Raw genomic sequence first — 27,065 nt, 5'->3', positions numbered from 1 at the left:
CTCTGCAAGAAGGTATCCCTGATCCTGGCAGTGGGTGGTGTACTTTGTGTATGTTTGACAGGCAGCCAAAATGCTGAAACTGCATTTCCCTTATTTTGCATGCAGGACGTCCTCACGGATCTCTCAGCAGATTGTGAAAACTTGACATTGGAAGATGTTCTGGAAAACGGTTTTGTGCATAAGGTCAGCAGGTAGTTCTGTGACAACTTTGCAAAGCCCTGGAGATCAAAAACTCTTTGTTCCTGTGTGTACAGTGAGACGCTGGGCAGACTCCTATGAGATCCAGATAAAGGGTCTCATGCGCTACCGACTGAGCTATGGATTTAAGCACATATTGCAAACACAAACAAGCTTTCAAACTGAGACACTGTTTTTTTGTCTCCTAGGGGATAACCCAGGCTGCCAACTATATTTACAGAAGGCTAATAAATGACGGGATTCTGAACCAAGCCTTCACAATTGCTCCTGTAAGTTGTCGCTTCCAATCTCTGGGCATGCATCCCCCTTGCCTCCACCTACTCTCCAACATGTTCTGTTGCAAGCATTTAGCTGAGCTGCTCAGTTCATCAATATTTCTGTTTGTGTCCTAGCCCTTTCTGTGTTTTTTATCTCTAGGAATATAAACTAGTTGTCGTCGGCCACAGCTTAGGAGGGGGAACGGCCTCCATTTTGGCGATCATGCTCAAAAATGCATTCCCCAACGTGCGATGTTATGCCTTTTCTCCACCAGGGGGTTTATTAAGGTAAATTATATTAATTTTCTATCTCCATTTCAGGACAGAAATCTGTTGGCAAATAGAGCAAGGGAGCCCAACCTAGCTTAGCACGGTGAGCTTTGAGAAACCAGGGGGTATTTGGACATGAAATGATGTAAAGATAACTTGGGTCAGCTTAGGAAGAACTTACGTGAATTAAACTGGTTTGGTTCTGCATATAGATTTCTCCCCTGTAAGAGATGGGTTGGTTTCAAAAATGAACTACGATTCCTCTAGTTTATTTCGGACTCCTTTTATCAAGTGTAGTGTGTCCATCCCCCTCTATCCACAACGATCTGAGTGGGTAAGAACATTGTGTTCTTGAATAACTGGTAAGCAATGAAAAATAAATTGGCTCTGATAATGATATGGCTCTTTTTTAAAAGCAAATAAATTAAAAGCACAAGGAGACCATTATTGCTCCAGACTTGGTCATCCGCAAAGAGGTTTCTGCATCTAAGATCAGATAGGATCATCTGTATAAAAGAACAGAACGGCTTTCCACCCTATGTGATCCCTCCTGCCCATCTGCTTCCACATGTACACAGACCTGTACTTGTGGGAATGGTTTAGTAATCGACACAAGGTTCCTTTCCCCGCCTTGAGCTTAACAAGGTTGGCACTGGGACTGTGCAAGTGGAACAGCTTCTCCGCAAATGGAAGCCCTGCATGGCACACAGACAAGTAATGTGCAGAGATCTATCGATGGGCAAATACTGTGTCTTTGCGTGTGTGTCTGCATGTGCGCATTATGCGCATGAAAAGGGGAACCGTTGTCTTGGGAGATAATTCTACCAAATGCTGGTCCAAAGGGAAGGGCTTGCACTCTGGAAAGCATTTCACTTGTTCTGACTTCTTTTTTTAAAGGGGGGGAGACATGATTGTGGTGCAAACAGCGGTACTATTTGATCCTATTTTATTTACCAGTGATAGAAGATGCTCAGTGTAATTCTCTCTTGCTTAAGGGCCTTTTCTGAATGAAGTAATTTGGAGCACTTTTAAAACTCTTGTAATGCATGTCTGTATAAGGAAACTGGCAGTAGGTTTCAGTTAGCGTTTCTTTTCTTTAACACCCTCCCTTTCTTTTTAAGCAAATCACTTGCGGACTATACTAAGCAGTTTATCATATCTGTCATTGTCGGGAAAGACGTTGTTCCAAGGTAAGGATGCAGCTTACTTGCTGATTCAGTTTGAAAGTGATATCCTTGGTCAGATGGCTTAACGAGTGCTTATCTCCTTCCCCCTCATTGTTGTGTACCAAACAGGCTAAGCATGCCCAACATGGAAGACCTAAAAAGAAGGATCATTAGGATAGTTGCCAACTGTAACAGACCCAAGGTAAAAAGACAAACCGTTCTTATTTGTTCTAAAAATCTGAATGCTGTTTTAATGGTCGCAACCTCTGCGAACACAAGGTATATGTTAAAATTCTCAACAAGTATACGTAAAACGGGACGCGGGTGGCGCTGTGGGTTAAACCACAGAGCCTAGGACTTGCCAATCAGAAGGTCGGGGGTTTGAATCCCTGCAACGGGGTGAGCTCCCGTCGCTCAGTCCCAGTTCCTGCCAACCTAGCAGTTTGAAAGCACATCAAAGTGCAAGTAGATAAATAGGTACCGCTGCGATGGGAAGGTAAACGTGCGCTGCTCTGGTTTGCCAGAAGCGGCTTAGTCATGCTGGCCACATGACTTGGAAGCTGTATGCCGGCTCCCTCGGCCAGTAAAGCGAGATGAGCGCCGCAACCCCAGAGTCGGTCACGACTGGACCTAATGATCAGGGGTCCCTTTACCCTTTATACGTATAACCTGTCGTTTAAATATATGCATTATTTTTGTAAAATAAAGCCACCCGTTAAGATACATGTCAGCCATGTATAGCTGGGCAGGCAAACGAAAAGCCTTTTTTTTTTAGCAAGCACTGAAAACCAATGCAAACCAATGCAAGGAGTTTCAGGGTGCAGCTCCTGGCACACTGAAAAAGATGCTCATTACTAGTGCGAAAGAGACACTGCATGGCCCTTGTAAAAGTATTAGTTCCCAGACTGATGGGGAGGCCATGTATTGGGAAAGATGGTCCCTTAGGTAAACTGGTTCCAAGCTGTTAAGAGCTTTGACTCAGTATCAGGTTCAGCCAGTGCAGAACTCTGAGCACAGGTATTATGTGCTGACAGGGTCTCTCACTCCTGTCGTCAACCGTGTTGCAGTTTCTGGACCAAGTGCAAGGGAAGTCCCAGATATAATGTGTTGCATTAGCCCAGTCTTCACTTCCTCCCTAGACCAAGCCCAATAATTGCTGGCGCGGGTGTACTTGTAGGGAGTTTCATATGCAGTTAGTTGTATATAGCGGTGAAAGGATTTGGGATTCTAGAGATCATGTGCATTAGATGCAGAAAATTCCATTCTAGGTTGACTCTGGCATCTTCCCAGTTCAAAAGCTCTTTGGTGGCAGGGCCAGGAAAGATATTCGGGAGTTGTTGCTGTTGTCAGTCAGGACAGCAAGAAATAAATAAAGTTTCATTTTTCCTCAATCTGTATCCACCTGTGCTACCCAGGAAGTTTCAAAAGCAGTTTTTGACATGGCATCGAAAGACAGAGTCATACTCACTAGGATATTATAGACCTATTCCATGAGGCTAGTAGTCTGTTTGACTCCAGTCCGTTAGTTTCATGGTGGACCTGTTCGTCAAAGATGTCATGAGATTTCACTTTTTTGCTCTGATTTGCATTGTAGGAGCAGGGAAGTAATTGCCCAGGCGTCATACTTTTGGAATAACAGCACAGAATTATTGTGGGTGTAGATGTTCTTAAAAACTTCTCTGCACAAACTGAAATGATCCCACTTAGCCAAATGGCTTCGCGGTTTCTCATATGCTCTCCTTTTGTCTTTCAATTTCTCCTCGCACAGTACCAGATCCTGCTACATGGCTGTTGGTATGAAGTATTTGGAGGAGAACCTGATAACTTTCCAACGGAACTGGATGGTAGAAACCAAGATGCTTTGACTCAGCCTCTTCTAGCTGAAGAAAATTTAATGGTTCATCAGTCTCCTTCTTACACTACTCTAGGTGACGACTCGACTTTAAGCTCTCCGGCTCAGTATCCGCGCCTCTTTCTTCCTGGGAGAATCATCCACATTGTAGAAGAAAGCAGCACAAGGAGGTAAACGACTAAACCTGTTATCAGTGACCACATGCTCCCCCAGCTCTCTCTCTCTCTCTGCCCCGAATCTGCATTTTACATTCAGAAAACTCTTTTGGCAAGGATTGAGTGAGGAAAGGTGTGGTGAGGAAAGGAAAGATGTGGAAATGTGGTGAATGAAAGGTTTGAATAATGATGATGATAATAATAATGGTATTGTGTGGCTCGCAGAACATTTCCCTCGATCTGACCAGGTGTCCCAAGAAGCTCAGTTGTTGCAATTATTTATTATCCTAAGCTATATGGAACAGTCTTTCAGAAATCTAGCATTTTGTTTATTGAACATAGGTGTATACCACTTTTCTCAAACTCTAGGCAACTTACATAAAAATAAAGCATCACAACAAAAGCATTTTAGCAGGCAAAATGCAGGAATACAGAGCGCCCTCTCACCCATCAAGCCAGCCTCTTCAAAATTCACCCCAGATTGGGTTTGCAACTTTTTCGGAAGTCCTTGAGAGAGGAGTTGTTTCTGATAAAGGAAATCATTCCCAAAGCCTTAGGGCCCTTGCATTGAAGGTTCTGCTCAAGGTCATTGGACTACTTGACATAAAAGGTGCATGGCTTGACCCAGGCTTTCTCAGCCTCCGCCCTCCAGATGTTTTGAGACTACAATTCCCATCATCCCTGACCACTGGTCCTGCTAGCTAGGGATCATGGGAGTTGTAGGCCAAAAACATCTGGAGGGCCAAGGTTGAAGAAGCCTGGCATGACCATAAGTTTTTCACACTGAGTTATGGAAGTTAATTCAGAGAGACACCTCTCTTAACACTGGTTCTGGGCTTTGAAGGGCATCATAGGTGTGTACTAACACCTCACGTGTTGTTGTTGTTTTGTAAATATGATGTTGATTGCCTATCAAGCTGGCACTGTACTCACTGTACTTCATACTAGCCAGTTGTTGTCTCAGTGAGAAGCAGAGGGCTATCTAACTGTAGTTTTCTTATGCCTTCATTATGCACTTTTTCCAGGGGCACAGTGTTTCAACATGCCATCTGTTTTGCTTAAAGCAGAAAAGGAACTTTTATTTTTAACCACTACCTAAAATCGCTGATAGGGTTGAGGGAAGAACTTGAGGACTCGCGTCCACTGGTTTCTTGCCCTAGACAGCCTGCTCCATTTTTGCATTTGCAATAAAACCAGCACAACTTCCCTGTCTCAGATTTTTGTTGACCTCACAAAAGCAGAATCTATTTTAATAGCTTTCTCGAGCAGGGCAGCGTTAACACATTTTTGGCATTGAATAGTTGCAGAAAACTATTACTGCAAGGTTTGGAAAACTTTTGATAAGAACGTTATTAAAACCCTGCCGCTGCCTCCCCCCCAACCCCCCCCCCCCGCTCTTGCTGTATTTTGCAATTGAACAATATAGAAGTGATTTTCTTACAGTACTGTAGTTTCCTTCCACAGCCCAAAAACAAAAAGTAATATGTGCTCAGGCATCGAGGTTCGTCGGGTAGCTATTCTTACTGTGTGTCATATTTCTTGCAATGTGCCTCACCTCTTCTGAATCTGTTTAGATGGTGGTATGTTTCTTTTTTAAAAAAAAAGTAAGGGAAAGTTTGTAAAAAGCAGGGGGGATTGCAAAAAGAAAAAAAATCAGTGAAACAGAGTAATGTCCAAAAAAAGTGTGACAGTATGAAGAATTTCAAAGGGGGGGGAGTCATAGGTACAGAGGGTGTTTCACAAGTGGGGTGCCATACCACTCAGTATTACCAGCTGCTCCTTACAGAATACCTTGAGAGAAGCTCACATTCCTGTCTCAGCCCCTGGATGGAGTGGCATGGGAGAAAGGGAGTCATTTCACTGTTGTCGTTCAGATTACTCCTACAGCTGCTGGCAGTGCATTGCAGGTGGAAATCACAGTCACGGGAGGCAAGTTGTCTTTCAGGAAGTTCAGGCAGATCGTGTTGGCTTGGCTACAGCTATTTCTAAAAATCAACTTCCTTTTCCTGTCTACCCTAGGAAAGAGGATGCAGCCTTTTTTAACAGAACTTCCAAAATCACATGCACCAGGGATGAGGAGCCTGTGGGCCTCTCCAGATGGTGCCTGCTTCTCAACTCACAGCGGGGCACAGAGGGCAGCCTAGGCGATGGTGAGGTTTGGGGAGTTGCAGCCCAGCCTGATCCACTGCTGGCAGGCAGCTCCTGATAAGATTGCCCCTGTCAGAACGCAGCCATCCACAAGGCAGGGAAAGGCTTCCAATGGCCGAGTTCAAAGTCCTGCTTGAGTGCTTGGAGCTACATTATGCATTTACAAAGATCAATCAGTGTTTGAAATAGCTGCTGAAATCAGGGGTGCAAGTATTCCACTGACACATTGTCCTTTTTCCAGGTGGTGTTCTTCAGACGTCAAGTACACTGCAAGCTGGTCAAAAGAAACCGCCTTTGGTAATATTTTAATAAGCCCCAAGATGATAACTGATCATATGCCAGACATCGTCCTCAAAGCTCTAAATAGCTTGGCTCAGGAAAACGCACCTTGCATTTCTTGTCGAGCGCAAGGAGACTTTTCTACAAACATTGTATAACTGAAGACAAAGAGGACAGCAGCCTATCAAGTGTGTTTGGACAGACAGGCCTTTCGTACTTAACTCATGCCCCAAAAGTAGGAGCTGAGCGGGGCAGGTCTTCAACATTTTCAGGACGAAGCAGAGGACACACTTCTTTGCATTGCAGAGATTTTTCTGGGGTCCTTTTCAAGGCGAGCTGTTTCACTTTAACAGAAGCAAGTGAGCCCATCATGATTTCTAACCATCGATCAGTGGCAGCTGGTACAGAGAACTGCGAGGCTGATGGGAAGGCAAGACTAGCTAGAGTGACCATATAGGTTCATACTTTACGGTCTACCTCTGCCTTACATCTGTTTCACACAGCAGAGCTGGCCACCCCGCCAGGTTGATAAAGCACTTGTAAAAAGGAGACATGGGAAAATGAAAATATTAAATTGAAGACAACTCTACCACCGTTCTGGATATACAAAAGTGACACCCCCACCCCCCAAGAGGTGAGCTGAACTTCAGCCTATTATTGGCACTTCCCTTCATGGCAGAAATCTTGTTTTCTTTGCTGTTGAAGGAAGCCTGCATTTTATATAACTTTTGTAGGCTTAAATGCTACTTGGGTTCATGTGCAATATTTGTCTACTTTTGCTTACCGTTCAGTGCTGCTGAATGTTCATTTAATTATATAGAAGGGTTAAATCCTTGCTTATGGTATTATTCCACATTGCCCCATTCTAGGAGAATTGTGAAAGATCATTTGGACTAGCTATGTAAAAAAAGTTTCAATTTTAAAATATTCCTACTTGCAATCTTGTACAGTTAAAATGATTGTGCAGCAAATGATGTCACTAAAATGATGTTTTACTAAATGCAAGTCCTTCAGAAACTGCTTGCCAAGCAGAATCAGTGTTTTGTGATGGTATTTGTTCATAGATTTAGGTTCCAACTGAAAATGGAAATAGGAGATAATCTTGTTGTATTATGCTATACTTTGGCTTGTTAGTTTTCAGTGGAAAATACTAAGAAGCCCATCCCACAGTCTGGATCACAACAGATGGGAGGTATTCCTTAGCTGGGCTTCTCTCTCTGCTCCGCCAAAGGGATTTCTGTAAGGTAGTGGTTAAAAACGTTATCACTTTACCTTGGTTTTTTACATTTGAGATTGATGACTGAAGTGGAGAACAAGTTGAAATTAGTGAAAGCTGGTACAAGTGACAGCTGCACAGCAAGCACTCTGGTACTTGTTTGTAGAAGGGCAATCTTTGTCAAAATCAGAAAATGTTATGTGTTTTTCCCCACATGCAGATGCTTCCAAGCGAAGGTAACCCACTCCACGGTGGGTTATGCATTCACATGAAAACAAAAGACTTTAAAAAAACACCAAACACTTCACTGAGGAATCCTGTGATCACAAATACTGTCCCAGTTCACAAACCACAAAGGTTAAAATGGTGGGCTTTCTAAACACTCCAACGCAAGCATGACTAAAACCAAACTTTCCATATGGATGGAATGTACCAATAGGTAGCAAAGTCACAACTCACCCAGAAGCCAACCCAGTTGCATGCACACAACAGCCAGACTGGAAAATGGCAGTTGTATCACCCTTCGCGCTGCAGGGCTTTTGCCCAGTCTGGGTCAACTAATCCATCTGTGTCTCTCAGTGGTTTTCAACCAGTGTGCTGTGGCACCCTGGAGTGCCTTGAATGGTGGTCAGGGGTGCTGTGGGAAACCTTGACCTCTGTCCCTTTCCTTCCCTCCCTTCTCTGATGCCTTGTGTCTCTGCCTCCCAAAGGCTTGCACAGCCATTTGTTGCAGCTGCCTACAAACCTTGGCAGGCAAATGGTGCCTCTGGGGCTGGCCAGGAGGTGCTGGTTGCCAGGAGCTGATGTGGCCTTGGAGGAAGCAAGCCAGTCTGCCAGCCCTTACTCTGTAGGGAATGGACAGACAAGTCCCAGGCCCCTGTGGGGCAGTGAGAGGAGGCACCTCTTGGGGGGGGGGGAAGCAGCAGTGGCTGCCCAGAGGACTCCCAAGTGGAGGGGAGAGGAGAGGAGGCTGAAGGAACACTCCACAAGGGAGGGTGTTTGAAAAAGGGTGAGAGGCTGCCAGCTCTGCAGGAGAGGGGTGACATAACTGGGCCCCTGAGCCTCACAGGGGTGCCGCAAAAAGAAGGTAGTCAAGGGAGCTGTGGACTCAGAAAAGTTGAAAACCTCTGCAATATATGAATTCAGCTCACAAATTCAAGCTCGACCACCAGCGTGATTCAAGAAATTTATTAAGTCATACATGCAAAACATACTGCTAAATTGCATTACCAAAAAGATCAATGTAAAAACTTCACAATCTTGCAAACTCCATTTATTTTTATTTTTTTTGTTCTAGTAGTTGAAAGGTTGTAGCTCAATGTTGTGTTCTTGCCAGCATCTGGGATGTATGGAACATGGTTAGCACTAGGTTACAGAACCTCACATACCAACTGCCATTACTAGATCAATCAACAGGAGGCGAGGTCGAAAGGGCGATGTCAGCATTAGTAAAATTACAGCATCAGGTTACCTGGCAAATGGTGACATTAAAGGAAGGTGATTAAGGTGGTGTGAAATATAAAAAAAGTACTAGAAGTGGTAAATCTGCTGAACATGATTTTTACATCAAGTCACCTGAAGACTAAAGGAAGCCTTTCAAAAAAGCATGTATACTATTATGACAGGAGAAGAGGGGGAAAACAGAAACAAGGCTATGCTTGAATATATCTAAACTACAAAAAAATGCAAATATATCAGAAAGGTTTTAAAATACAAGTTATATTGCTCAGGAAGAAGATTCTACAATAAAGCATCTAGCAAGAACATGTGAGGGAATGACCAGTTCAAAATTGTAGCAAAATGAATGCGGCACTGGAAAATGCAAACAAGTGATCCATAAAAAAATACCAACCTTCCCCCTTCAGTTACTGCTTAGTTGCAACAGAGGGTTTCAGTTTACTGGTTTTATTAGACAAGAGAGAAATCCACTGAGTTTAACCAACTTGTGGACAATGTAGTGTAAATTGATCTTTACAGTGTCAAAATACTGTTGGGCAGTTTCCCTTGACCAATCCAGGCATCTTTCACCAATCAAAGCAATATACTGCTCTCAAGGAAGACAATACATTTCAAGGAAAAGATTAAATCACAGTCCTTAACAAACAGGAAAACTTTTTTTTTTAATTTAAAAAAGAGGGAATCTGTATGCTGTCAATTATTGCGGTAGTTCAGGCATGAAAGAAAGATACTAAGACCATCAGTTGGATGAGTGTATTAAACAGCAGCATTTTCCTACCAATAGGATATCGGAAGGGAAACCTATAAAGTTTTGCAATTCCTAATAAAACATTAGTATCTTTAAAGACACCTGTTTGTCTTAAAAAAAAACAAACAGGTTTCGTGCTCCATCTACAAAGCACAACAATACAACATAGATGAGCAGGTAATTTGGCAACACTCGATTAATCTGAGCAAAGGGACTTGGGAAAATAAGGCTTTATATAGGTTTGTCTTTTTTTTAAAAAAAAGGATATCTTTAGTAGAAGAAAAACAAAATCTAACTTTTTAAACAAAGGGGAAAGAGATAGTGATGATTGGTTCAAAAATTTTGATGTAAGAGAACTAATCTTTTTTAACAGAAGAACTTGGCATTGTTGTGAATGCTCCATTGTTCCAAGCAAAGCACAGAAGGTTCTGAGGAAGGGGCTGGGACTGGGGGCTGCATTAGAGTAGCAGACATTTTCTCTTCCTCTTCTTTACAGGAGGGGGGCAGAGAACTGCTCGAATAGCTTCGTCAAAGACTGTCTTGAGGCCTCGCTGTGTAAGTGCTGAGCATTCTAGGTATTTTACCGCACCTGCAGGAAAAAAACAGAACAAATCTGAGCTACTTAGAAATCCAAACACCCCAACCCCAAGGAATAGCAAGTCAAAATGGAGGCTGAAGTCCGTCCCCCGCCCACTGAGACCCAAATTCCACAGCCCTTCAGCTGAATTTAGGTTCTACAAGAACTATCAGCGCTCACACAGCTAGATCAAAGCCCTACCAATCTCTTTTGCCATGGCAAGGCCTTGTGGGTAGGTGATGGGAGTCAGTTTCTTCTCCTTCAGCTTTTCAATGGTGTCTTTGTCATCTCGGAGGTCAAGTTTGGTTCCCACTAGGATGATGGGAGTGTTAGGGCAATGGTGTCGCACTTCTGGATACCACTGGAAGGAAAAAGGGGGCAATTAGCTTCTCTGCATATGCAGACAGAGCATGCATATTAAGAATATAAAACAAAAATACAGGTATTCGTTGGGTAGAAATTCACATCATTTGTCTGCAAGTATTAGGCATGACGAACTGTATACCAAATGATGAGTCTCCAATGCATTCAACAAGCTTAAGAGCCACCCCCTCTACTTCTAAGCAGAAGCCCCCAAAACAGAGCAGAACAGTTCCAGGACCCAGCCTTTCCCTTTCGTCAGCTAGAACAGCTCTGAGACCCAATCCGCCAGTCAGGAACAGCTAGTTTTATTTATAACGCACTTGACGTTTTCTAGGATGAAGCATAGATCCTGCCTGTAGCTTACAACCAGACAGACATGATACAAAAGGAATGGAGGGGGGACTGGAAAAACAAAGAGGACTGGCACTATTATTATTATTTTTACAAAATAAATTTTACAGCACAATCGATGTCCCCCAGGGGGATAACAAAATAAGGACACAGTTCAGGGAGAGAAGCCAAATGACAGTTGGTTCCAGCCAAGCTGATGGGTGAGAGCTGTGTAGGTCTCTCTCTCATCCTGCTGCATTCAGGTAGAATGGCTACCCAGCAATTCTCTCAAAGGGTTTTTGTTCCAAAAGCCAGAAACACTCTGAGGAGGTAGCTGCATCATCCAACAATCTTGACTATTAGCTTTACTATATCTTACCCAAAATGAGGTTTGCCATAAACTTCCACATTTGATGTTAACACAAAATGGCAGGGGGGTTGATACCAATTTTGTTTTATAATAAGAATAAGAATAATATATGGAACTACCAACATGATTTTTGCAGATGAAAAAGTGATTATTGCATTCCAGTTGCCTTTCAAATGACAGCAGCCCAAAGTATCAAAATTTGGCATTCTGACACTTCGGGCATTCATATTTTATTTTCAAAAAATAAAAATAAAAATAGTTCTCAAATGCTGCAGAACTAATAACAAACAAAATCCAACCACTTATGTTTAAAATAGCAGTTATGTATATTCAACCTGAAATATTCCTTTTAGAAACGAACACTCTTGCACTTTTAATTTGAAGACTTTATTAAAAACAAACAAAACAGAAACAAACAAACCAAACCACTAATTTATTTTACTGCTGTCAAATAATGAAGGTTAAAAATTTGTGGGAAATCTCCCAAGGGAAGAAAAGACAAATGTTTTTCACTCACCTTTGCACGGACATTTTCAAACGATGCAGGACTCACAAGTGAAAAGCAAATTAAGAACACATCCTGAAAAACAGCATTTTAAGAATCTTAGTCTCTGGTGGTTACTTTCCAGATATAACGAGTTTGCCGTATAATCAGACTTCTAGTTCCACTCGTGGACATTTCCAGTTGCTAATGGACAGCAAGCTGAGCCAGCAGCACAGGAGGCCCAAAACCTCTTTTTTCTTTCCAGTTAAAGCTGCAATGCAATATTAAAACACAAGAAAATCCTGGAAGAACTTAACAACCTGAATCCTAACCCTGTATCTCAGTTACCTTCTAACCTATTAATTTATGCACTCACATCATTTGGCTCACTACTTTAGGAATCTCCTGGGGGAATTGTTGCTGTTTCCTCTAATCCCAATAATCTGGCCACAAACTGGAAATACAATATGCCTCTTTTATGCTGCTTAGGAGCATAATATTTAAATATGCTTTCCTAGAAATACACCCCAGAGTTCATGAGGACTTACTTCCTAGCAAGTATATTTGAGGCTGCATCTTCAATTTTACTATTACTAACCCAGTTCTTCTCTTACAGACCAGGGGAAGTTGGGGGCTGGTGACTTACCTAGAACAGAGGCACTGCCTATTTCAAGAAACGGACAAGAGCAGCCATTTGTGTAATAGACCAACCCTGCCTCATTGCTCCAAGTGCTCTGAAATTCCTGGCACTCAAATTCAGGATAACATAACATCTTAGGATGCAGCAGTTAGTATACCTCGCCCTTAAGTAGGTCTCTGCTGATATAAGGCTGCTAGTCTTAGAAGCTAATGGGGACAGTTTTACACAAGCTAAAGTGGTGGTCAGCTGTCATTCATTCCCAACAAGTCTTGCGCACCCAAGTTCCATTTGCAAGCGCCTGCTTAACTCTTCACATTGGGAAAGTCCTATTTTCTGCTCTAGCCTCCTTCACACACCCTTCCAGTTTACCCCACGTACAGGTAACAACTTGGCCACCAAAGAATCAGAGGCCCTTTGGAGTGTTAGTTGATTGGGTTGCAGCTCCAGGCTGTTAGGTCAGCACCTTGACTCCTCCAGAGTTTAGCGCTTGCAACAATAATTATCCATGCAGCAGGACACCTAGTGAAGAGCAGTGCTGTAAACTCATGTGCTCCCATAGCCCCTCTGCAGCTCCTCCAGCTTGCCAGATACCGAAGTGCCTCTTGTCCTTTTCGCCTTCCACCAATCCCAGACACTCCGTGGTTTTCCCATTCAGGAAAAAGGACTAGCTGAAGCCTTTTGAAGTAAATGTCCTTGGTACAATAAGAGTCTGGTCTGATGCGACAGCTGTGGTTTGTTAAATAACACGTTTACTTTTAAGAGAAGCAGAAATTCAAAGGATGTTTGGGACTGTAAGGTGGATAGGGACACCAAAATATGGGGAGCCAGTATTATGGCAGCAGGAGAAGCAGCAAAAGAAGATGAAAGAGCTTGGAGCATAATGGTTGAAAGTTTTACATACGCAGAACGGTTGACGTTTCACCCTGGGAGTTAATTCCTTACCATTCGTTCCTTCAACCTAGTAATAGCATGAAACAACTTAAGATTAGGAGAGACTTAAAAGAAAAATAAGCCCTTTGCTCATCATTTTTCACTCCTGTAATGTCAACATAATACAGTCCTCATGGGGATGTACTATGTCAGAATTGGATGTGAGTGAACCGCGAATGAAATCTTCCTCTATATAAAAATCAATAATCTCTCCTTTACCTGAAGGAAGCTGGTTTTTCTGAACTGTTCTAAGCTGAGTTCTTTTCTATATGTGAAGAGGTTGAGTTTTTTAAAAAAATGTTTCTATTGATTTTCAGGGGAGTTAATTTTTTGATGCAAAGAAGCCTTTGGGCATGCCCCCCACAGATACATGTTTTCTGAGCTTGGGCACTGCCAGGAATGATCGCCTTTGCAGGTCAACTGAACATGTAACTCCAAGCGCAACAACATTAAGCATGCTTTACTTGGAAATTAAGTTCTACTGAAATCATGGGCCCCCAATAAGGATATTGAGAATTTATTATAAAATGGTGCATTTGCAGAACTTTCTAAGAAATCTGTCTTAATTGCAATAGGAAAGCTCTGCCAATTGCTAGAGGCACACGATGTTATAGGCGTCATCACATTTGGCCCAAAGCATTGCAATGCCCTTCCTTGAACTTCCAAGTGTGTATTTGCATGAGCATGTCTGGAAAGTAGCTAAATATTTTGGTTTCAAAGCACGGAAAGGTGATTTAGGTTTGCAATATCCAAGTCTTTTGGCAACGTTATCCTTGGAAAGATGATTTGTTCTCTAGGTGCTATAGCACTTCATTCATCTTTAATTTGCATCTGGCCTATTAACAGAGGAGGACAAGCCAGCAAATCCAAGTAGGACAGACACTTGGACACTACAGTCGCTGATCTCTTTTCATCAAGGCTTAACACAGCAACTCAGCTGCACGCTTGAGGTGTGCTTCTTCCTCATGATTTTGTGGTTGCCCCAGATGAGTCACTCTGCACTCTGGAGTCTCTCTTGGAACAAAGAACCCCTTTTTGTTTTCCTTCTGGCTTTTCCGGCAGCTCTCTTGGAAGCAGCAATATAGCCAATGAGAATGTATTGCCAGCCCCTTAGTCTCAAGCCCTGAAAAGAAAAGGCCCTATTTTGCTGTTTCACAGAGCACATGAGCAGATACAAGGAACAAAATCTGATTTTTTCAGAAATGTAAAGTAGTTCATGAACCAAGCTGGGAAAGGTCACAGTACTAAGAGCTTGGCATTTTTTTTTCTTTCTTGGATGGCAAGAGTTAATTTTTTGCATTAATTGAAAGCACTAGGGAAAAGCTCTGCTCCCTTTCTCTGAAGTCCGTGAACCATTATCTATTCATTTTAAAAGCTGTTCTTATGACTTGAGAAGTCTCTGTTTGAATTTCTGCTGAGCCATAAGGAGCAGAGGGTGCTCTTGCTCAACTTGTGTTCCACAATCAGTGACAATTCCACAGCATGAATGAGATGAAGAAAGGAGACTTTCACTCTCAGTCTATGCACAGGGCAAAACTGTAAACCAAAAAAACAATCGGGAAGAAATTCAGTGAACCACTGTAGGTTTGGCCATTACTGAAGATTTAGGGGAAATTATTTGCTTCCTGTCTAACAGAGAGCAATATGTTCCATTCAGAGCTGCAAGATTTGCTGGAGCTGCAGAGAACGCAAGTTCAAAATTTAATGCAGCAAATGTGGTTACCCATCAAAATGTCCCTATGTATTGGGATGTGTTTACAAACAGATTACTTATATACTCCCTGTTCTGTTGCTTGTTTGCTTTTATTATGGGTGTGGTTTTATTTAATTTTTGATTTTATCTATGTGCAATAAAGTTTTGTTATAACCCAATTCATTAAACAATAAATTCTTCACTTGAAATCAAACCAATCTTAACCTATCATATAAGAGAAAAACAAATGCTATCTAAGAACAAGGAATTAACCTTTGTAATTAGTATCTTTGGGGAAGTGGATTTTGGAAGAGCTGAGATACAGTAGTCGCTCATCATTCATTCTGGACTCCCTGCCCCCAACAGCAGGAACGGACAAATGGCAGCACAAGAGCAATTCAGAAGGCAACACGCAAGGAGGCTGCCAATATATTTCATGCCCAGTGCTGTCAATACATTTTGCCCCTACTACTGCCATCCAGATCTACTCATTTCAGAGCTATAGCCTTGCTCACATTTTCATTTAAATGAGCCCCTGTGTCACAATTCATCTCTTGCCCCCAGTGAAAAGCTGAACATCAGTGCTTAGCGATGATAGTGTCAGACTGTGCCTGAACAGCAAGAATGAACAAAGGCTGCTTTTTAGCCGGGTTGCTGACCTCCCATCAAGGGCCTTGCTGATGAAACTATTTTGTACCCTAGATTATTTAACAGTGGCGTTGTTCTGGAATATTCTAAGCACAGCACAGATTCACTGTAACTATTTCGTCAATGCCGTTCAGCCTTGAGATCCAATGGATACTGTGCTAAATCAGAAACTTGAACGACGAGCTCAGCCAAAGGAAGGAATGGATTGTTCTGGAGGGAAACTACTATTGCGGTCTCAAATTCCATTCTAAAAAAAATGGGAGCAGCAGAGCAACAACTCCACAAGACGAGCAAGCTAAACATTTTAGAGCATGTTAAAAATGTAACATTAGCAACAGTGGTTAAATAGCAGTAAGGAGGCAGAAAGCTTTTGCATTAAGGAGTTTGCAATTACAGAACCTGCTTATTAAGGATTAGAGATTCTGACACCCACCGGAAGCTCACCTTCACAAGCCCCATAGAAACAAATGAGTCATCATGCAGAAGTAAAAGCTTATGCACAAGAATTACATCAGGATGGCTTCAGACATGGTAATGCTGCACAGCCAAGTAAAGATGAAGTTACTTTCATGTTTGGCTGGCAGCACGAGATCATGTCTGAAAAAAACCTGTGAAAGAAATTTGTAAAGGCATGTTGTTGTTCAGACATGATGATCCGGTACCACCTGCTCAACTGGCTGTGCAAGACATTACACCTGAAAATGCTCTTGACGTGAACTTACACAAGAGGCGTTTCCAGGAGCTCAGTCAGATTTCTTCAGCTGCCAGTGTCTAACACAGCTGGCTTGGGATTGCAGCGGTAAATTAGAACTGATCAGAAAGTTACCAAGAGACAGACACCAATTAATGGGAAGAGTTTGCTCAACAATTGTTCTTTTGAACTCTGCTTCTCACATAGCTGCTACTAGCCCCTGCTTAGACTAGCAAGGATTAATGCAGGCTTCACCATAGTCCCTGTGCAGTTTGTTAAGTGTCTTGGCATGTTGGTTCAGCACATTTTACACTCAAAGTGAAAGCATCCTTAATCTTCTGCAAGCCTGCAATTAGACACACACACACACACACACACACACACACACACACACGTCAAATCATCCACTATAAAAGCTTACTGTCTGCGGGTAAGATAACGGGCGTAGTCTGTCATAGTCCTCTTGTCCAGCTGTATCCCACAAGCCCAGATTGACTGGCTTTCCATCAACCATCACATTGGCAGAATAATTGTCGAAGCTACGGAGTGAGGGGGGAAAGTTAGTGTATTTTCTTTAAACCCTATCCCTCTGTGCATCACACTGCTGTCACTTTAGAGCAGGATTATCACCTAAAGGGATTTGCATGGCACCTTCTCCACTTAGTTTTAGGTGCCACGTATGTGTATTTCACATATATAAAACACTTTAAAATGTTTTGTCACATGAGGTTTAATCCACTAGGAACGACTCCTGAGCAAGCCTCATTACAGCAAATGGGATTTATGTAAGTCCATGACTTTGCTCTTCTACAGTCCTTATTTGCTTCAGTCAATGTAGCTTCCCCCAAATCCTATACCTTGCATGCTTTTTAATATTGCATGAAAATAACTTTTTTCCAGATATGCTAGCTTTTCGCAGGCAGGCAAGCATAACACTACTCCCTTGTTTGTAGACAGTAGGACTGAAATCCTATTTAAAGGGTTGTTTCTCTGGTTACAAAGGGCCAGACACATTTTCAATCACCTATGCATATCCCTCAGCCTCTGGCAAATACACCCTTTCAGACATATAATATGACTGAGGTAAACACACCTTTTCTTCTGACATATACATGACTTTTTGACATGTAACATGCACAGGTAGGAGCCAACTAATTCAAAGCACACGGGTGTCACAGACTGCTGCTTACAAGGTTTGAACAATTAGCTGTGTGTTTATGGCTGTGAACCAGTGGTCAGAGATGCAAGTCCAACTCATGATCAGCTACCAAGCTCATTGGGTATCCTTGGATACAATTTCCTTCAGCTCAACCTACCTCACTTCACTATTGTAAAAAGAGGCAAGTCAAGTGCTCTACAGCCCTTTGGACATGAAAAAGTGCTAATGATACAAAAGGAAATACTTACACAGTGGGTATATATTCTCCAGGAAATGCATTGGTTGTATAACTGATGAGTAGGCATGTTTTACCTACAGCACTGTTAAGAGAGAAAGAAAAAGTCCTGATAAGAGCCCATTCACATGATAATCTTTATTTTCATAATATATAGGGGAAATGTGAAGAGAAGTGCATTGTTTCATCTCTGGTTTAGACACTGAGATCCAGCTCCGAGGGCCTTCTGGTGGTTCCCTCAGAATGCAAAGTGAAGCTACAGGGAACTAGCTCCGAGGGCCTTCTCAGTATGGCACCTGCCATGTGGAACACCCTCCCATCAGATGTCAAGGAAATAAATATCTGACTTTTAGAAGACATCTGAAGGCAGCCCTGTTCAGGGAAGTTTTTAATGTTTGATGTTTTATTTTGCTTTTATATTTGTTGGAATCCACCCACAGTGACTGGGGCAACCCAGTCAGATGGGTGGGGTACAAATAATAAAATCATCATCATCATCTCAACCTATCAAGTTTCTCCATAACTGTTTTTGTGAAGTTGGTGTTGAGGTCCCAATTTCACTAGTTCTTGATTAGAGAATGAATCTGTACCACCACATGAAATTATCTTCCACGTTTGTTTGTCTCATTCAATCTTTGCTCTGTTAATCTTCCCATTACAGTTTATTCCCCTATTAAAATTTTCCATTATTGACATGTTCCTCCATCTTCAGCAGGGGTCGGCAAGGTTTACCTCGCCTGGGCCGGTTCACCGGTGCAGATTCATCTGTGGGCTGGATTGTGTGTGCACGCCGGCGATTTCCGGCACTGCGGAAGAAAGTTCCCGTGCTGCGCCAGTTTAGCACAGCACACGGGGACTCACTGAGCGGGCGGCTCGGGGGCCAGTTGAATGACTCCCGTGGGTCGCTTGTGGCCCATGGGCCTTAGGTTGCCTACCCCTGATCTACAACTTTCCAATTTCTGGCTATAACCTGTGCAGCTGCAGCTTAATGGCATTGTAAACATCTCTCTATATGGTATATCTGAATTTTGGTCATCAAATAATAGTTAACAAGCCTCATGTTGGGGAAGCAGATGTGTGTGCTCCATCCATGTATTTTCCCAAACATTATCACTTCTTCATACTTTACATGGCCAGGTAATCTTCAGGTAACATCTAGACCAGGAAACTATGGTTACCAGGTATGGAAAAAGCAAAGATTTTAAACCACAATTTAAAGTTAGTTTAGGATTGTTGCTTGTTCTAAGCCTCTATGTTCTTGGTTTAAATGTAATTTAAGACTTCCGGGGTTAATTTTGAGTCTTATTAAACCAATACAGTTGTACCTTGGTTTTCGAACAGCTTAGTTCTCTAATGTTTTGGCTCCCGATTTGGCAATGGTGATATTTAATGGTGAATTTAAATTGTTAAACTGTCTTCTGAAATGCACTGGCTATTGCTCCTTCCTCCTGTTTCTTCTAGCTTTGTTTGTTTCTTTAAAAACTTCAGATTTATAAGAAAGAGGGAACATACACATCCTGCTAGATCAGACTAAAGGTTCTTCTAGTTCAGCAGCGTTCCCCTCAACAAGAGGGCTCTAGAAAGCCCACAGGCAGAACATGAAAGCATTAACTCTCCTGCACTATTATCTCACCCCCACCTGCAACTGGTATTCAGTGACATGCTAGCCCAGTTTGAACAACTGTTAAACTTTCAGAAGACAGTTTAACCATTTAAATTTAATACTAGAAGAACTTTTCAACTTGCAATCCCAGCTCCAGGTCACAGTCTCTTCAGCTTTCTTAACTTGAGTGGTGAGGCAATTGCTTTGCAATTACTAGTGTTTGCAAAGTGCTCTGAAGATGAAAGTCACTGTGTAAGCACAAAGCATAATAGACATTTGTGGAGAAATCAGGCATTGCCAGGTGTGGTTATGTATCTTAGCACTCCTTGAATAGCCTGCTGCACACATTTCAAAGCTTGGAATATAGCAGACCTATCCAGACAATAGTTCACCTCAGAGCTGTATCCAAGAAAGATCCCTTGCCACAGGGCAAAGTAAATCAATGGCGGGATCTCACCATTTCATTTATGTGAATGCAGAATCTCAGGTATCATCCTCTGAGATCAGAGAGATGCCACATTAAAGTAGTCTCTGGTTTATTTATTAATTTCTCCCCACAACAGCAAAGAATCAGGAAGGAGCAGCCGGGAAAGAGCACGCATACAACACTAAGAGTGAAGTAGTACCTGAGCTGGTCCAGTGCCTTGAGACCAATACCAGTAAGGTAGCATATATTCACACACAAATGTGCACAAATTTGATTTTAGCTAAGACAGTACCACATAGCCCAGATATATTTCAGGGTTGGGGAGTGTGGCAGAAAAGCCTGAATTTTATTATCAAGAAAACACAGGAATCTGAATGCATAATAGTTGATCTGCATGTCATATTAAACCAGTTTATTTTAAACCATGGCTTAATTTGAAGAAGCAGCACAAAACCACTCTAACACTTTTTGGAAAGAAGTGGTGAAAGATTTCAAGTCTAGCACAGAAGGATCAAGAGCTGCCTCTGCCATGGCTCTATAAGCACATCAGGCAATTCTGCTAAAACTAATAAGGAGATGCCAACAAGAACAAACAGGTCCCACCGGCCTCAGCTCTACAGTTCTTCAGTTCTAGGCTTCCTGCCTTCTCAGTTTGCTGGCTCTTTGCCCTATGAATCAGTTCTGCAGATATTCCACTCCAAAATGAAGGTTTCATCTCCTTAGACTTCGTAATGATTCACTCAATTCAAGTACTGTACATGTAAAGCTTTGAATAGCCTCAGTAAACCCAACTCCTCTCTATGGAAAAATGTATGTGCTAGATGTGCAACTTTTTAAAGCATAAAATTAAGTCAGAAAGTTGTAAGTTAGGTGAGCATTGTTTCAGCTATGCTCTGCCTGACCTACTTGCACTAACCAAATTAATAATTTGATGGCATGATTAGAAAGTTTTAAATAAAGATAGCATTTCCTTCCTACTCTGCAATAACTTTCTAGTTTTGTTTAAAAAAAATATTCCCCAGATTTAAAAACAAAACAAAACTTTTACATGCACTTTTTTATTACCATAATATGGTTTATTCAAATACCCTCAAGTGAACTGTGTTGTGTGTCACAAGTTAGTCCTAAAACAAAATATTTCACTGTAAAATATTAGCCTCTTGATAGTAATATTATTATAACAAGACGTTTGTACATGGGTTACATACATTAAGTCATTTTTCTTCCAATGAGCCAATGGATGGTATGAAAAAGCTTTGTGACTATGGCACAGTATGGAAAATTGGTAGGAATATACAGCTTCCTGAAAATTTCACTTTCATATTTAACTTGTAAGCTCTTATTGTTGGAGAATAGAGCCTCAGAACTCAAAAAAACAGAAATGGAACTTCTGGTGTCAGTAATCAGGATTTCTGCATACTCTCCTAACTACTCCTATCCAAATCCACCCATCTTTCCACACCATCCCAATTCTCACCAAGAAACTGTTACATGCCTATACCTACATTCAGAATGAATAACCTATTCAAAAGGAATAGACCAAACAGGAAGGGAGGAGTAGCAGCATTATAGGTAAAGGAAATGTACACTTGTGAAGAGATCCATGACTTGTAACATGGAAGGCAAATTGAGAGTATATGGGTAAAAATCGTAGGAGAGGGAAACAACAGTGGCCTTACTGTGTCTGCTATAGGCCTTCAAGCCAGACTGAAGACTTGGATGATGCTTTTCTACAGCAGATTACCAAACATTCAAAAATGAAAGATACAGTAGTCACGGGAGACTTCAACTACCCTGACATCTGTTGGGATTAAAACTCGGTCAAGAATGTTAAGTCCACCAAATTTCTCCATTTCCTCAATGACCATTTCATTGGAAGAAGCAACAAGGGGGTCATCTATCTTGGACCTATTCCTCACCAACAGGGAGGAACTGATTGATAAAGTGGAAGTACTAGGAACACTGGAGGAAGTGATTATGTCCTCTTGGGTTTCATGATACAGAGGAAAGGGAAAGCAGAGTATAGTTGGACATATATTCTGGAATTTAAGAAGGCCAATTTCAAAAAGCTTAAGAAACTACTGGTTGATATATCATGGTCAGAAATACTCAAAGAGGAGTCCAAGATGTGAGTTTCTTAAAGATGCAATACTGAATGCAGACAATTCCAACAAGAAAGAAAAGCGGGAGGTATCTAAAAAAACTGGTGCGGCTACATAAGGAGCATACAGATGAGCTGAGATTTCAGAAGGGCATGCATAAGAAATGAAAGAAAGGGGAAATATCATTAAGGATGTGTATACATGCGTAACCAACAGTTGGGGGAGGCCAGGTGGCCAAAGTTCAGAATGCGCTCAGGCTTGCAAGAGAGGTTAAAAATAATACTAAAGGTTTCTCTGTCTATGTTCAAAGGAAGAGGCAGAACAAGCAAGTAGGAGATCCTATGCATTGAGAAGTCAGAGAAATGCTGTTGGGTGGTAGTGGAATTGTAGGTATGAGCATAACCACCATAACACTATGCCTCCAACTCCCACCTCACCACACTGCTCCTGGGCGACAAACATTGTTGATGGTACCAAAAGTCAACATGAGATCAAGGTGAATCAACAGGGTCATATTCCCCCAATCAGGGCAATCAAGGCTGTTTCAGCGCCAAAATCCAACCTAGAATGGGCCTAGATAATCCACATTCTCCAAGGATTACTGAAAAGTATGTGCTTTGAAGCCTCAAAGTATATGTTAAGCATAGACAATATGTTAAAGAGTTTAACAATAAAGTGTAGTGTTTTGAAAACTGGAGTATGGTACCAATATTTTTATTGTAAACACCAAATTAAACATTTATCAACAATTTCTAATAAAAAAGTGATATTAACAATGTGTCACTTATGTGAATTGCATATTACTTCATGCTTATCAAAATAATAAATAAAAAGTGTTGCTGACAACGCCCCCCCATAGCAACTAGACATTCTGTTTTGGCACCCACAACCCAGGTCCCAGAAGCCATTTGGCTCCTAGCTTTTCTATCTCAGTTTCTAACACGGGTTCCAAGTAATCTCCTCGGACAGGTAAAATGACTGGCTTACTATCAAGCTCAACTAATTACTGAGCTATCATCAATCTTTAGACTTTCAGCCCTCATACATATACTTTGAATTATATTTCATCCGTTATTTTACAAGAATCTTCAGATTTATTTGTAATCTGAAGACTAAACTACACATCATATTACATGGAGATAGCAATGGTGATACGCAGAGCTGTTATCTGTACTTCTCAGAGAAGCTACACAGATTTGTTGTAATGCTCAGTTATAGACAACACAGGATTTTTGTTTCTATTTGAAAAAAAAATCTAACGGGATAAGACTAGTCTTGTTTTCCAGCTAGCCTCCAATGCTCCTCTGAGCTGACATCTAGAAGAGGGGGGGAAAGAGACACACAAATGATGGAAACTGCCTTGTCTTGATAATTGAAAAACACCAGAGAGTTGAAACACACATACATTTTAGCACAATCTTTATAACAGAAGCCATGTGTCACATCAGTTTGGAGAACAAAAAGGGGTTCCTTTGTGTGTGACACCTTTATGGAGCACTATCAGTGCATAAACATATTTTCATACCTGTTATGTGATGGAATAAGCAAACATTACCACTGTGTAATCCAATACTAGTAGGATCACCTAAATATATACACTTGTACCCAAGTTTTTGTAATCTACAATAACCAAGAGAAGCCTTATGTTTGACTAGGACTGTAGAAACTGGAGTTAAATCCCTATTGATCCAAGAAGCTCTCTCTCTATATATATTCTACTCACAGGGCTGTTAGGGAATTATATAAGTAATATATAAACACACAAACTGAAGTAGGCATAACTTCAATTGCAGAGAAGCTGAATGGTGGGAGACTCAAGACTCACGAAATAAAGTACTTCTTCACACAGCGCATTGTTAAAACTATGAAATTCACTACCACAAGTTGTGGAAAGTTAAAACCACCTGGTAATTTGAAGCCATCTTATGTTGGTGGCAAAGCAGAAAAGAGGAGAACAAGACTATCAATGGCTACTAGTCACAATGGCTATCTTCTAAGTCTATGATCAGAAGAAGCATATTATCTGTATGCCAAGTTGCTGAGGAACAGCAGCAGCAGAGAGGGTTTCTGTCTGCATGTCCTGTTTATGGGCTTTCCAAAAGGCATCTGGTTCATCACCATAGGAAACAGAATACTGGCCTAGATAAGCCTTTGGGCTGATCCAGCAGGACTCTTCTGCTCTTAGAGGGAAGAATAGGTTTATCTGTTTGTTTGTTTGTTTTTTATTATTATTAATTTTATATACTGCCCTATACCCGGACTCAGGGCAGTTCACAATACAAAATTACAATATAAAAACACAACAACCAAATAACCCTTTTTCTACAAGTTAATTTGTATCAAGTTAAACTTAGTGAAAAATTCAAAAAATGTGTTGATCACTTACCCCTCCATATGTATGTATGAAGGTTTTGGGAAAAGTGAAGACTTCAGAGACAGAAAGTTACTAGCTTAAGTCATTGTTATATAAATGCTTATTTTTTTTTACTTTACACCAAATTCATCCCAAGTGCTCCAAGCAAGCAACATGTCTTACTTCTGAGCAAACATTAGGAACAAGCCAATTCATTCAATGAGATTTACTACCTAGAAAATATACATGGTAGCACAGCCTTGAACAACTTCTGAATGATTTTAGGAAGTGGGTTTCCTTTGTTAACCTCAAAACAAAGCAGAGGTTTGACACCAATACTACAGCTGGCAAAAAGCAATTCATACAAAGCCTACAAGACTAGTCACTGTATTTTGGAAGCATAATCGTATCTAATGATTGCAATAAATCTACACCTCACTGGAATCTACACAGATAACATTATTGCCTCAGTTCAAAACTTGCAAAGCCAGATGTTAAAGTCTCATTGTACATAAGCATTTCTTCAGAGATTACCTTCCTCTACTACAAAAGCAAATGCTGACCCCTTAAGTCTTGGAGCACAGTTGCTGCCAGCACACCTCCCATGGAAGGAAACCCCTCCCTTTGTATAGGTACCTCTAGAACTGCTGGATGCAATGTAGTCATTTCCCCTCTGTGCCCAGCCCTCTCCTTACTGCTGGAGTTAGTGAATACTTTAAAGTTCTGTGGCACTTCTGTCGAGAAGCTGCTCAACAGCAAATGGCCAGTGGCTGCTCTTAGCAGCAGTCACCCCAACATCAGGAAGCACCCTATGTTTCATCCTAGTAGAAGCAGCATTATCAGAGAGTGGGTGCTGAAATTCCTCAGGACTAACCACATACTACATGTTGAAAGAATACCTAATATTAGGAGCAGCTAGTAAAGGGGAGAAAGGAGAAGGGGAAAGCAACAGTCCAGGTCTGGCAGACTTGGGAGGTGATCCTATGCACTTCCTTGGGAGTAGCACAAGACTTCTGCATGTTACGCACGCTCATTTATGAAACTAAGTTCTAAGGGGGGTTAACCTGAAGTAAAGATAGCCTTGCTGGATAAAATCACTGCAGGCGCAAAGTCCTGCCCAGCTTGCATGGACAAACGGTGGCGACTAGTGCTACAACCCTCACAGTTCTTACAAGGAAGTAAGGTCCTACTGAGCACTGTGGCAACATCTGGATTCTAGTTGTGTTTACTCAGAACTATATTGAAGAATTAAGAGACTGGCAGGGGGTGGGGAGGAGAGCCAAACTCCACATGCTCGGGTCCAGGGAAGAGAGCGCCCCACCCCCACCCCACATAGCCAAAAGGCACAGAAAGACAAGTGGAGATTAGGGTTTGGCACAAGACGCCCATTCTTCCTGGAGTGTGTATGTGTATGTATTGGGGGTAGGGGCACAGAAATGACTTATATGTTGGGGTGGGGGGCTGTGCTTACGCATGTATTTGGAGGCGCACAGGAAAAAACCCCAATTTCCGTGGGGTTCTTGGGGGGGCATATTAAAAGTATATTCCCTTCTCATAATCCCAGAGATCTACCATTGGACTCCGCTGCAAACCTTCCCCCTCCTGCGACTCCTACACTCGGCAGGAAAAAGTCGCCCCCTCAGCCTGCGCTATCCAGGCCCGCCTGAGTCAGAATTTCCCCTTCTTCCTCCCGCTGCCGAGGCGCGGGGCTGGAGGCGAGGGCCCTGGCAACCCAAATATGCGGGAGGCCCGGACGGGAGAGGAGGAGGCTCTTATCCCGTGGGCAGGGTCCGCGGCGACTTACCCGTCTCCCACCACCACACACTTAATGGCCTGCATCGGGGCGGCTGCTGCTGCTGCTGCTGCTTCGTCGTCGTCGTCGCCGCCGGTTCCTGTTGCTCGCCGAGGAGCCCGCGAGGCGTCGTGGCGGGGAGGAGAGCGAGGAGGAAATCCCCAAAGGGCCTCGGCTCTTTCCCGTGGGAGGAGAGGAAGTTGACTGAGGGAAAACGGTCACGGCGCCGCCGGAGCAACGGCCACCACCCAAAGCGCGGGGCGGGCGAGCGGAGCCTGTGAGGAAACAGGAAGCGGCCGCTCCGCTCACATCCGGCCTCGCGGCCTCGCCCTCTTCCCTCCTCATCGGCGGGACCGCCTTCGGGAATGTCTCGCTGGGCCTGGCCTCACTCAAGCCCCGACGGAAGTTGGACGGCGAGAGGAGGTGGGGGGGCGGGGTAGGGAGTAGCGTCACGTTTCGGGCGCGCTCGGAATGACTTCGGGGAAACTCGGGTCAGTAGGACGGGGTCGGCCGTCGTGTTCTTCTATAAAAGACACTATTCGGAGAGCGCCCCTCCCGGCAGCATTCGGAAACGCTCGGTTTTGCCGGTCTTTCGGGAATGTTCGGAAGGACTCGGGGGGGGGTGGAAGGCGTTGAGGGGGCGACGGTGTTCTGCCAGCGTTCGGCTCTTCGTGTGCGTCCTCGCGCCTCGCCCTCGGGACAGTATTTTCCCCCTCCCTGCCCCGCTCGCCTCCTGTTCGGACATTTCCGCTGCCGGCCGATTCGGACATTGGCGTCGGTTGAGGAGGGGTCGCCATCTTTGTGCTACTAACCTACTCAGAAGGCGCGAGGGGAGCTGTGGGTCAGGGACGGGGACGGTTTCCTATCAATCTCCGTAGTAGCCATTTTATATATATATATATATATATATATATATATATA

At 42.6% G+C, this 27,065-nt stretch overlaps 2 protein-coding genes and 1 long non-coding RNA gene across 6 annotated transcripts in view; 1 reads left to right on the top strand and 2 right to left on the bottom strand.

Moving 5' to 3' along the window:
- The window catches only part of LOC310749313, a 174,098-nt gene extending 167,817 nt beyond the window's left edge, over positions 1-6,281 (bottom strand). Inside the window, exon 1 of the long non-coding RNA XR_014541560.1 lies at positions 4,585-6,281. This is a non-coding gene — a long non-coding RNA (uncharacterized lncRNA). The remainder of the gene's footprint in view (positions 1-4,584) is intronic.
- Positions 1-7,359, top strand: part of DAGLB (diacylglycerol lipase beta) — a 30,904-nt gene extending 23,545 nt beyond the window's left edge. For 2 of the 3 annotated variants that reach the window (XM_083585702.1, XM_083585701.1), the window contains exons 10-16: positions 106-183; positions 387-467; positions 616-743; positions 1,847-1,915; positions 2,021-2,093; positions 3,660-3,913; positions 6,288-7,359. In XM_083585702.1, the coding sequence (XP_083441828.1) occupies positions 106-183; positions 387-467; positions 616-743; positions 1,847-1,915; positions 2,021-2,093; positions 3,660-3,913; positions 6,288-6,483 (879 nt within the window). In that variant the 3' untranslated portion in view covers positions 6,484-7,359. The remainder of the gene's footprint in view (positions 1-105; positions 184-386; positions 468-615; positions 744-1,846; positions 1,916-2,020; positions 2,094-3,659; positions 3,914-6,287) is intronic. The other variant, XM_083585703.1, reaches the window with a different exon arrangement.
- A 1,355-nt stretch (positions 7,360-8,714) lies between these two features.
- Positions 8,715-26,716, bottom strand: RAC1 (Rac family small GTPase 1). 2 transcript variants are annotated; one of them, XM_083585924.1, is made up of 7 exons: positions 26,157-26,558; positions 17,881-17,952; positions 16,895-17,012; positions 13,413-13,469; positions 11,905-11,967; positions 10,526-10,685; positions 8,715-10,336 (listed from the first exon to the last, which is right to left on the bottom strand). In XM_083585924.1, exons 1-7 carry the CDS (start codon positions 26,189-26,191, stop codon positions 10,206-10,208), a joined length of 636 nt encoding a protein of 211 aa, XP_083442050.1. In that variant the 5' UTR covers positions 26,192-26,558; the 3' UTR covers positions 8,715-10,205. The 2 variants fall into 2 exon arrangements, with proteins under 2 accessions (XP_083442050.1, XP_083442051.1); XM_083585925.1 differs by lacking the exon at positions 13,413-13,469 and having other exon boundaries at positions 26,157-26,716.
- Positions 26,717-27,065: the final 349 nt, after the last annotated feature.

This window comes from Podarcis filfolensis, assembly GCF_964270895.1.
Source record: "Podarcis filfolensis genome assembly, chromosome: 14".
Taxonomy (NCBI): Eukaryota; Metazoa; Chordata; class Lepidosauria; order Squamata; family Lacertidae; genus Podarcis; species Podarcis filfolensis.
This window is presented reverse-complemented; position numbering and strand designations above follow the sequence as displayed.